The sequence below is a fragment of the Etheostoma spectabile genome, chromosome 13 (genome assembly GCF_008692095.1).
Source record: "Etheostoma spectabile isolate EspeVRDwgs_2016 chromosome 13, UIUC_Espe_1.0, whole genome shotgun sequence".
Taxonomy (NCBI): Eukaryota; Metazoa; Chordata; class Actinopteri; order Perciformes; family Percidae; genus Etheostoma; species Etheostoma spectabile.
Genome location: NC_045745.1, coordinates 29591817 through 29604186, shown reverse-complemented (window position 1 = coordinate 29604186; position 12370 = coordinate 29591817). Strand labels below are relative to the sequence as shown.

General features: G+C 43.5%; 1 protein-coding gene across 2 annotated transcripts in view; it reads right to left on the bottom strand.

Annotated features, from left to right (window-relative positions):
* nlgn2b (neuroligin 2b) overlaps positions 1-12370 on the bottom strand; it is a 65905-nt gene continuing 53535 nt past the window's right edge. For both annotated transcript variants that reach the window (XM_032532741.1, XM_032532743.1), the window contains 5 exons: positions 7290-7475; positions 4891-5156; positions 3974-4127; positions 2142-2508; positions 1-1142 (listed from right to left, as the gene is read on the bottom strand). In XM_032532741.1, coding sequence (XP_032388632.1) covers positions 209-1142; positions 2142-2508; positions 3974-4127; positions 4891-5156; positions 7290-7475 — 1907 coding nt within the window. In that variant the 3' untranslated portion in view covers positions 1-208. The remainder of the gene's footprint in view (positions 1143-2141; positions 2509-3973; positions 4128-4890; positions 5157-7289; positions 7476-12370) is intronic.

Below are 12370 nucleotides of genomic sequence, written 5' to 3'. Positions count from 1 at the left end.
TCATCTCCTCCTTGATTTATGGTTACATTTTAGAGGTATTTCACTGCTTAAAATCTTACAAACTGCAGCTTTATTTGAGGGCTTCATGAGAAAAGACAAAGATATAGTGAAGAAGAAAAGACGGTGGTGAGAGTGGGGTTTGTATGGAGCAGTTTGTGTGGTGCGTCTCTGTAAGCCCAGGGTGGGGTAGCAGAGGTTGTGCCTGGTCCTATACACGGGTGGTGGAGTGTTGGTGTGGCAGGGCATTGTTGCTGTGGCTGGGCACGGGTGTGGTGGAGGGGGCCGGGACAGGGGGATAAGTGTTGAAGGGGTGGAGGGGCTGCATGCTGCTGATGGTGCTCGGGATCATGGTGATGGTGTTGGCTGTCATCAGTGGCACATCCTCCGGCGCCCGCCGCAGGGCCAGCGTGTAGTCAGGTGGGCACACGGGGGGCCGCAGGGGTTCCAGGTCGCCGTGGATGCCGCGGGAAGGGAGGGGTGTGCCGTGCTCCAGCTCCACTCTCTGCTGCTTCATCTGCAGTGACATTAGCTCCTCCTCCTGACTCAGCGCCAGGTCATTGTGCGGCGGGGCCCCTACTACTCCCATGCCGACGCCCATGCCCATCGTCGTGACACGCTGCGGGGACAGCCGGCGGTGGCGTCTCTGCATGAGTTCATGGCGCTTATCCCGTTTGTAGTAAAGCGCAGCAAAGGCCAGCACGTTGAGGAAAAGAAGCGAGGCGCCCACAGCTACCGTCACACTCAGCTCGGTGGAGTAGTCCCGCGTCACGTCGGGAAAGGGAGAAAAGCGGGGTCTCTCTGAACCATAGGGTTCAGGATCAGGCGGATAGGTGGAGATTACAGGGTGCCGTGTGGAGCGGGTGCCGGGGCTGTGAGGGCCCTTCCAGCGGTTGGTGCCTCCGGGCGGCAGTCGAGTTGTGATGGAGCTAATGATTTCCTTGTGGAGGCTGTGGAGATGTGGCACCAGCTCCAGCCAGAAGGCCACCTTGTTGGCCCGGTAGTTGTCTCTGACACGAGGCTTCAGGCCGATATGCAAGTACTGCTTGTCTTTGGAACTGAACTTGGTCCAGATGACCTCTTCAAAGCGGTTGGGCTTGGTGTGGATGAACGTGGTGTCCTGAGGAACTGGTAGGTTAGGATCTCTGGAGGAGAGAAATAGCAGAATCTAAATATTTTTATATGTTAAAAATTACTGATCACTACTAAGTTTGTAACATATACCTGTGTTGCGATTATACAGCAATTACATATGCCGAAACACAGGAGCTGATGTGCTATTTGAGGTGAACATCTGTGTAGGAATCTGGTTTGGATTTTAGCAGAAAGAACGCCTCGGAAAGAGCAGGTGCTGCGTGTCACGGTGCAACTCAGTCCCAAACCAGATGTTTAGGCCCACAACAAGCTCAACAGATTCTCTCATCCGAGAGAAAATCTCCAAATCAATTAGAATCACTAATGCGATATTCACCTTTGGCAGACTAACAATGTGCCCACAATTGAGACAGAATGCATTTAAGTCCCGCCCCCACCGTAGGGGGAACAAACTCTCCACTTTTCATTGACTTGTATTGCGTGAAGGCGCCTTATTGTGAATTCCGTCTGTGAGCAAACACCAGGTCTGCTGCGTGGTGATATTCACTACCAAAACTGTACAGAACCCATAACTGTGTAAGCTGCCAAATGGAAAAACACTGAGCTTTTATGAAGACAAAAGTGGATACAGATGTGAGAAATCAGCAGAGAGAATGGGGAGACTGTGGGATCCACAGTTTATTCAGATTCACAGGTTATAAACCCTGTAGGTAGTGAATATCACCACACAGCAGCCTTCAGGCATTTTTCTGTTGTTTGAGGAGTCGCCTTCGCCCAAATACAAGTCAATGGAGTGGGAAGAGTTGTTGTCCCCTCTGGTGGACATAGATTTCAGAGGATGACGTACGCTCTGTCACCATTGTGGCCACAAATAGTAGGACTGCACTAGAAGGATAGAGGGACTCATTATTTCAGAAAGTGAACTCACCACTTTGTGACACATGAGCTTGTGAGTACATAGTGTACACACTCTGTGTTAGTTTATATTTTAATCAGATAAATGCACTTAATATCAGAAAGTTACGATTTCATTTGTTCATTATACTAACCCTGTCTTGGCAAAGTTGGTCCAGTATGTCATGACCACGGCACTGAGCATTACATCGTTCTTGGAGAAGTTACAGGGAAACAGGTCAGTGGCTCCCACCATGGGAATCCCAAACACATATGGGATCTCATCTCCATGGGCTGCGTCGGCCCAGTCTGGCCTCGCCTCGGTCTGACAGTGGTGGTGGAAGGTATAGAAATAGACGGGCGACTGGAACTCAGCGTGCAGTTTGGCGGTGGCGACAGCCGGGGCCACCCACTGATGGTCCGTGAACAGAGCCAGGAGGGTCTTCCTACGCATGTCACTGTTGTCCCTGTCAGCCCAGTCGGTGTACATGAACTTTATGGTTTCTCTCAGAATGTCTTTACCTTTAAAGAAGAAAAAAGACAATAAAAAAACGTGAGCATGTAGGTGTGTGGTCATCTGCAACATTCCCTGAAAAAAGATTTAGGGCTAAATTCTGTAACTTGGTTAAAATGTTGGATGTCATAGCAGTATGTTATAACTCTTATTTGAATTCAAACATACAGTTGATCAAATTATGTAAGCTTCTCTGTGTGTTACACTTCCATTATCACCACATGTCCCCTCAGATTTTCTAATGTGTACTGTAGCTCATCACAAGATGTCCTCCAGCTCTGTTCAGAATGTCTGGCTGGAAAAACATCACACAATGACGAGGAAACTACTACTCTCAGTGCTACTGTAGCAACAACAAAAAAGGAGTTTTAAATAGCAATTCCTACTGAAAGACATACATTGTACAAACCTTTTGCTTTTTAACAGCATTCGCAAACTCATGGCCATTTTATGAATAGGAAAACATTGTAATAATACCACACACTACACATTTGAGGTACTTTTACTTCACTTAAGTATTTCCATTTCATGCTACTTTGTACTTTCTACTTCACTACAATTCAAGAGGAAATGTGCTTTCTATTCGTCATTACATTAGTTGTACATTAGTTGTACAGTCATAGTTACTAGTTAACAAATTAAGTCTTTTCATATAAAACCCATGTTAGCCCATTGTAAGCTTGTGCGGGCTGGGAATTGTTGCATGACACAAAAATTATATTTTCATTTGTTTGTTCATTCACTTATTCATAAGCATATTAAATACAATGCAATGATATAGATTACACTACTCAACAGTATGGAAAATAATTAAACCTAGCTCCACCGTGACTTTTTCACATTAATGGATCATTAAGCTGCTTTGAGTACTTTTACGGTGTTATGCACCGGTAGTATCCCTTTAAGGACAATTCACCACACAATTTTTAATTGTAACTGAGTGTTTTTACAGTGTGGCGGTGCTACTTTCCCATCTCAGCCCAAGGATCGGAGTATTTTCCTCTGCCATTTTCATTGTAGTTTGAACCAGAGCATTGATTCTCTGCCCTAATCCGATTGGGCCCAACCCGCTGAGTTTGGGTGGGGCTGTCATTTCTCAAAGATTTCCCCGGGCTTGAATCGGGTTTTACACATATTTTCCAATATCATCATAGTCTCTGTCTGTGTCATGAATGAACACAACCTTCTGTATATCAATTCATCTTACACGCATGGATAATGAGCAGTGGAAGTTCACGTTTTTAATAGGCTCAGGCCCAAGACTGTGGGGTGCATTGGGCTCGGGTCAGGCTTGGGAAACTATGCAAGTTCATGTTGGGTCGGACCTGCTTTTTTTGGGCCCGATGATAGCTCTAGTTTGAACATCACTTAAAGTACTTCTTAGTGCTTTGGAGCCCAACAACATGTGGAAAGTTAAAGATTAAAGCTTTAAAGGAATTCATAATTTGAAGGTAAAGTAGGATAGGGTCTGACCATCAGGGTATCCATACAGATTGTCCACAAAGTTGGAGATGGTGTAGTCAAACGAGGCTGCGGATATTCCGTCTTCTCCTTCACTGTCGTCCACAAATTTCAGGCCCTCTCCCTGGTTGACGCCCAGCAATATGTCGTAGTTCAAGAACTCACCCTGGAGTCATGACAAACACACACAGCATGACATGACAGTACAGAATTAAGGATGCAAATCACAAGTTTTATCACAATACAATATTATATTGATTCTTTCCTACAATACGATACAATACGATATTTGCTGATATCTAAAAGTCAGTCACAACACGAATTTGATTCGATTCAATTCAGGTTCCTGAAACCAATATGAGATGATATCATATGCCAATTTAACACAGTTTAATTTATATCAACTCAAACAAAAGCAACTAAAACATGAACAATCTAACTATTCTTCTTAAAGCTATAGTGCGTAGTTTCTGGAATTCTAGGAATTCTAAGTAACAACAACAACACTGTCGGCGCCTCCACATGATACAAGCCATTCGTGATCGCACACACGCCCTCACCCCCCCTCGATGCAGTTGCTACCAGATAAGGAGGATGGGAGGATTAAAAAAACATGGACTCCTCAGAAGGGGTAATTATCTTCACTCGAGTTACTGCGATGGAAAGTCACTTGACAACACAGCCACACTGAGAAATACAGAGAGAGTTGTGTGGAGTCTTGATTAGATTTGTAGCAACTAATTTGGCAATGACTTGAATGTAACAGACATTTATTAATATCAAAAAGTTACGCATTAAACCTTTAATAAAAAGTGTAAATATAAGATCGATGTTTCGTTACACCCCTACTTCACACACCAAATGCAAAGATATGACCAAGACAAGAAACAATCATTCACTGGATGACAGCCAGTGAAACCAGCTCTGACCTGCTGCATGAGGATCTCAGGATCGTCAGGCACCACATCCCCATCTACTACAGGTCCGAAAGCGATGTGGTAGCGTGCAGGCTGGATGTCTTGGTCCACTAACTCCCTGAAACTCTTCCTCCTCAGGCATTCCACTAACTCAGCCATATCCCCCAGAGTGCAGCCGACCTTCCTGGCCAAGATCTTGGTGTACATCATCGGTCGGTAGTTGACTGCCCAGCTGGAAATGGCTGAGCCGCTCTGAGCGATGGCCCTCTGGAACAGGCCTACACAGAGCGGGACCACATACAGCAGATATAGCTTCAGCAGAAAACACTTATTCTCTGTTAGTTCAACACCAATCCCCCCCTCTGACATACTTTTGCTAGCAGCAAATGGGGCCTTCAAGGCCTTACAGTGTGAGTGCTTTCAATAATGCATAGATGTTCGAGAAGGAGCAATTGTAGAGTATTGCATAGGAAGCAAGAGAAAGTAGTCGGATTTATAGCGTGCGAAATTCTTCATGTACATCAGGGTAGGAAAACAAAGTGCGTCCATTACATACAATGAGAGGCAGCAGCAAGAAAGATGGTGGCAACTCTACACACAGCATCAGGCTTGATGGGCCGTGTTGGATGAAGTGCAAAAAAGAGACAGAGATAGAAAGAAAACTGCTTGCACTGTTGCACCGCTGCACCGTTATGTAAAGTGGCTTGCTGTCCCTCTGTTTTATCTGCAGATTCTGTCATTAATAATTAAGGCCCCCCACATTCTGCATGTGCCCCACCCCCGCTCCTCTCCCTGTGAAATCAATTAAGAAGCCTCTTAGCTGTAGCTCCAGCTCTACCTCTCATCTCATCTCTCGTCTGCACACACACACACACACACACACACACACACACACACACACACACACACACACGCACACACACACACACACACAAACACACACAGTACCTAAAAAGTGTTCACCCACCAACTTTTTCTGCACTTTGTGGTGTTACAGCCAGACTTGAAATGAAGTAGTGCCACAGATCTATGCACAACAACCCATAATGATAACATGGATATTTAATCTTCTTTTTTGACACAACATCAACTGTTCACATGAGCAAAACCAAACCAGAAACAACCCTAATATTAACCAATCAAAAGTTCCAAATAAAACACCACCCACCATCACCCACAGTATAATTTGAACACTAGTCTGTCTGTGTGAGTATTTGTCTTTGGCGTGCAAGACAGCCAACATCAGCTGGCTAATTGGCAACCACTAACAACTTTGCTGATGCTACCCAATTATTGAACTGCTTTGTCATGTCCTCCTGAATGATTTCTGACTCAAGATGGACAAAAAGATGTGTGTTCCCATGGACACGCTCAGAATTCTGGGAATCTCCTCCACACATACAAATAAATCTTGTATTTCATTTTATCTGTCCCAGGTCAGTTTGTCGGCGTGAAGGTTGACAGTTCAGTAATAACGTAATCTGAATTCTTGGTAAAGTGAAGTGCCTTTTACATTCTGAGCTCTACTCACATCAGAGGATTAGTGATCAAACATCTGGTGGGTATTTTAGAGATCTGCCATTCAAAAACAAACGAGAGAAAGTACAGTACAGTCCTTAATAAGTAGTACATATACTGCAGTGGTTCCAGAGGTGGTGCCTTGAGAATGCCACACGAATTTTTATATTTTTCAATTACATTTCATCATATAAAATGCTTAGCCGACTTCAATGAACAGTTACTAGGATGATATCATGCTTTCAAACGTATCAAATCAGAAAAATAAATATCTAAGCCACCATTAAACACCTTGCTAAATATGCAGTTATGACGCAGCTGGTAGGGCGATTTCACGTTGCCGGTTGTCATAGCAACCCAATACGTCTTCCAGTACTTACATTTTTCGGTTGAAAAAAAAGAAGATATATATATACATATATACACACACACACACACACACACACACACACTATCTATTCCTAATGCCTGCCCTGTCCAAACAGCATTAGTTTTATTAGAGAAGGCCAATTTTTGTAAAGGGATTATTACGTAGCTTGTATCCCAAACTGAACTGATTATTGATTTATTTTCATCCATGTGTAGCCCTGTCCAGATTGAGAATCTGTTTGTTTTTTCCGAATAACTCAATCTTTGCAGTTTTGCATGTTTATTGAAAAGAAATAGATATACTATATTGCTGCAAATAGTAGATGAATCATTTTTTGAATATGGCATCCTTTACATTGTGGGAATAACACCGCCAGATTTTTTTAAATCTGGTTTTGGCTGTTTGTTAAAATTACTAACATGCGCTGTGAAGAAATACACTACCCACACTGTCCTGAAATGGTAATCCCCTTTGAGCAGGGTATATGACTACTAATGTGACAATGGCAGTGAAATAACCTTACCCTCGGAGTGGTGGGAGAGGATGAGAAGGTTCACACAGGCGGCACCAGCGCCTGAGCCAAAGATGGTGATTCTCTCTGGGTCTCCTCCAAAGTGGCCAATGTTTTCATTGAGCCAGCGCAGGGCCTGGATCTGGTCCAACAAGCCATAGTTCCCCTTAGCAGACTGGTCCCCTGTGCTCAGAAACCCTGCAGGGTAAATTAGAACAAACACAGAGAGGAGAAGAGAGGGAAAATACTGATTGTGTGCAGGAAGAGGAGCAGGGCAGAAATTCAGGAGCACAGGATAACATAATCCTGTGTGTTTATTGCCTTTTTAAAAAGAAAATATCCCACATCTACAGAATATGGCATCCTGTCATTGTCAGGAACTTCTTAGCCTCCAACTCATCGCAAGTCTGAGGAGATTTCACACAGAAAGCTTGCCAAATTACTCATTTTTAATACCCACGCTTGAAAAACAACACAGTTAAGAGAACTTGTCAGCAAAGAGAAGGAGGAGAGCAACAGAAGGCAATTCACCTACTTCCAGGACACACATTTACACAGTAGGTGCACACCCACAACAAGACAAAATAAACTGAACAAAATGTTACACACAGAGCCACACACGCATATACACAGTCATTTGTTCTTATGCTAGGGGATTACAGTACTGTACATTACATGTGTTTCTAGGCAGCACCAGGCTATTTCATGGTTTGGATGACTTCAGGAGTCAACTGAAATGATTTCAGTTAACGGCATTCTCCTCAGATTATTGGCTGTTGGGGCGGAGGACATGACAAAAAAGTATAGACCCCCCCCCCCCCCCCAAAAAAACAAACCATCATAAGTCATCACACAAATCTGGAAGCAAAACCTCGGCCTTTGGGTTGCCAGGCCAGTTTTGATTAGGCCAAATGTTGGTGTTGTTTAACCTCCATCTACAACCTGGGCAGCTAAAATAAATATGCACACAAATATGCAAACAAGCTGGGCAAGCCAATCCCCGTTTTGCATAGCATTCAGTTTAGTTAAATGGGTCCGGGCTAAGCCCCGAACCTCCTCAAGTCCTAGAAACGCTCCTGGCCGCAATGAGTTTAAAATGGCCTTCCCAGGCATCCACTGACTTGTTTGCCATTTAGCCGCTTTATAAAGCAAAACAGTCATAGTGTGGGTTGAACTGAATAGTTTTATAAAACCTGGAAGGCAGACAATACCAGTCATGTACGGCTTTATACTTTACAGTACAATCATTCTATATGTCACCTACATGAGCATATTGGTTGAATAATACAAAAATATACCACCATACACAAGGCCCTGGTGTCAAGGTCAGAGTACCCGCATAAACTTTCTTACCTCCGCCAAGGAGGTTATGTTTTCTACTGAGTTTGACTGTTTTAAGATTGGTTGGTTGGTTGGTTTGGTTTTTTTCGGTCAGCCGGATGATGGAATAAGTACTGGCCTGATTGTCATGCAACTTGATGCAAAGGTGTAACTGGGGATCACTGAGGGGGATACACAAGTCATTTTTCAGAGGCATTAGTGACCAGTGGTCTGGCTTTTCCACTAGGTATGGCTATGGCTTTATGGGTAGCACTGTGTATTTTGGCCACCTCCGTTGTTTTCAGCTGCGGCCCAGGATGCCACAGACAGACACTCAGCGACAACACTTAGATGGTGTGTTTCATTTTGTGTGATCAATTATCACATTATACAGTATATTTATAGTATTACCGTTACACAGCTTCATTCTCAAATTGTGCATTAAGCAATGGGTAAAATTATGGTCGCAACATAAGTTTAATAGTGGTCCTGACTCCTTGTTGTGATTGTTTTGGAAATATATCTAGACTTATGTAATGGTTGCGTTTGCAGATTTGCATATGATAGAAGACTGGGTTATTGGCCTCGGCAGAGGTCTGCACTCTTTGAGTGCCCTAGTAGTTATGATGTGTCTCTATGGCATCATCTCACATTTTAGTATTTTCAGTGAATACTGTTAAGGGATTGCAATTCAACAAGTTTCTTGTGTAGGGATTGAAAAAGAGTGACTTAAGGGCAGTTGGAGCGAGTGGGACAGCCATGTTCAGTATAGGGAGTACACAGGGACAGATGGTAAGAGAGGACAGTCAGCATGTTGGAAGTGTGTTGAACAGCAACTTAAGTTCGATTGTTGATGAAAGTAATGTAAGTGATGATGACGATTATAATTAGTAGCAGTGATGAGGATGATGGTGGCGATGGTAACCTGCCAAACTGACCTCTCCACAACAATCAGCGTGACACACGTCTCACTCCACACTCTTCACTGTACTTACACTAGAGTTAACACTCAACAAGCCTGGAGTGTTTTTGTTGGTTCACGTGGATTAATTATGGTTCATATTACAGAGTGTTTTTTTGCTATTTGCTATTTGCAGGGGTTAACATTTGGACAATATGTATGATTACCAGCCAGCAAGAAACAAGAGAACGATATGAAGTGGTTGCACATATTCTTTTTTCAAAGGGTAGACTGAGGTGCCTGGACAGTAATTATTTGACCTTTAGAGGGGGAGACGAAGCTTAATATGTCTGCATGAACAGAAATAATTAAATCTCAAGTAGATTAAGGTAAACCTCTATTAAACATGCCCATGTGTCTGTGTCTTTATCTGAATGTCTACCGAGGGATAAAAACACCTCGAACTTGTGTTTTCATGTTGGTCCACAGATGCAGTGACCTGCAGTGACTCAGGCTGTCCAATGGACATGGGAGAAAGAAAAATGAAAAGGGCACCAGCACACAGAAACTTTTCTCTCATGTAGGGCAGCCTATATGGCACTGCATCACATTTTCTCTACTGGAAGGGCACCTAAAGGGCACTTCATCACATGTGGTCCACTGGACAGGCACCCTAGAGGACACTTTATTACAGTTTCTCCATTGAAGAGCACGCTAGAGGGCACTGCATCATGTTTTCGCCACTGTAAAGGCACCCTTAAGGCCACTTTATCATATTTTCTCCACTGTAAAGGCACCCTTAAGGTCACTTTATCATGTTTTCTCCACTGTAAAGGCACCCTTAAGGCCACTTTATCATATTTTCTCCACTGTAAAGGCACCCTTAAGGCCACTTTATCATATTTTCTCCACTGTAAAGGCACCCTTAAGGCCACTTTACCATGTTTTCTCCACTGTAAAGGCACCCTTAAGGCCACTTTATCATATTTTCTCCACTGTAAAGGCACCCTTAAGGCCACTTCATCATATTTTCTCCACTGTAAAGGCACCCTTAAGGCCACTTTATCATATTTTCTCCACTGGAAAGGCACCCTTAAGGCCACTTTATCATATTTTCTCCACTGTAAAGGCACCCTTAAGGCCACTTTACCATGTTTTCTCCACTGTAAAGGCACCCTTAAGGCCACTTTATCATATTTTCTCCACTGTAAAGGCACCCTTAAGGCCACTTCATCATATTTTCTCCACTGTAAAGGCACCCTTAAGGCCACTTTATCATGTTTTCTCCACTGGCAAGGCACCCTTAAGGCCACTTCATCATATTTTCTCCACTGTAAAGGCACCCTTAAGGCCACTTTATCATGTTTTCTCCACTGGCAAGGCACCCTTAAGGCCACTTTATCATGTTTTCGCCACTGGCAAGGCACCCTTAAGGCCACTTTATCATGTTTTCTCCAATGGAAAGGCACCCTTAAGGCCTCTTTATCATGTTTTCTCCACTGTAAAGGCACCCTTAAGGCCACTTTACCATGTTTTCTCCACTGTAAAGGCACCCTTAAGGCCACTTTATCATGTTTTCTCCACTGGAAAGGCACCATTAAGGCCATGTCATCACGTTTTCTCCACTGGAAGGGCGTTCTAAAGGAAAATTCATCATGTTTTCTCCACTGGAAAGGCTCTTCATCCTATTTTCTCTAGTGGAAAGGCCCCCTAGAGGACACTTCATCATGTATTCTTTATTTAAGGGCACCCTAAAGGGCACTTTGTCATGTTTTCTCTACTGGAGTGGCACCCTGGTGGGAACTTCATCACGTTTTCTCTATTTGAAGGGCACCCCTGAGGGCACTTTTTCATGTTTTATCTGCCATAGGGGCATCCAAGAGGGCACTTTTGCAGGGGTTTCTTCATGAGTCCACCAGTGGTGACCTGGATGTTGCACAATGCAAAAATATGGACGCTTTGGCCAGCCGTTTTTGCTTATATTCCTTCACATTATCTCAGAATCTAAATGATCTAAACTAAATTATCTTTTTTATCTTGAGAGAACAAATGAAAGCTTAGGTAAGTCTGATAGTTGCCTGACGTACAACCCCAGTCAACATTAATAATAATCTTTCTCTTACCTAATGATAATGAGATAATGATCATGAGAACCACAGCTTGATTAAATTACCAACATTATTAGAAACCACAGCTGCCCTCAGCTTCCATAGTGCAGTGATTAGTGTTGGATGGATTATTAAAAACATATAAATCTTGTTACTTTAAATCATATCAATGTTGTAGCAGAAATATTAGCTTGATAGGATTACTCCCAGTAATCTAGATATAGTTTGCATGCCATTGTGCAGTTGTATTATCCTTAGATCATCCCAGCAATTGACTGTCTCTTAACCTGATGTGACTCTGACCTGGTAATGTATCCGCGCTGACCTGTGCCACTTATCAAAACCATAGGCATGTGGAAGTGTCTGCTTCGTGGCTGCCCAGCCGAGTGCTGAGTTGCCTGCCACAGTTGCCTGGCAACTGTCCAGAGCTTCAGGCAAAATAATATGGACAGACACTCACAAAAAGCACTTGCATACACACATTCAAGCACTACCATAATCAAGTACACAAACAACTGCATGCATGCGCACATGAACACAAAAAACAAAGTTGTTGCGCGCGCACACACACACACACACACACACACACACACACACACACACACACGCAGTTGAGGGCATGAAATACCATGCTAGCTTGAGCAAACGCTCTCTTTGCAAGGGCAACTTGAAGAGAGGAACATTTGGTTTATCTTCCACCATTGAAGATAAGTCAAACAAGTTCTCTCTTCTCTTCCAGTAAGTTTTCTTTCTGACCCCCCCCC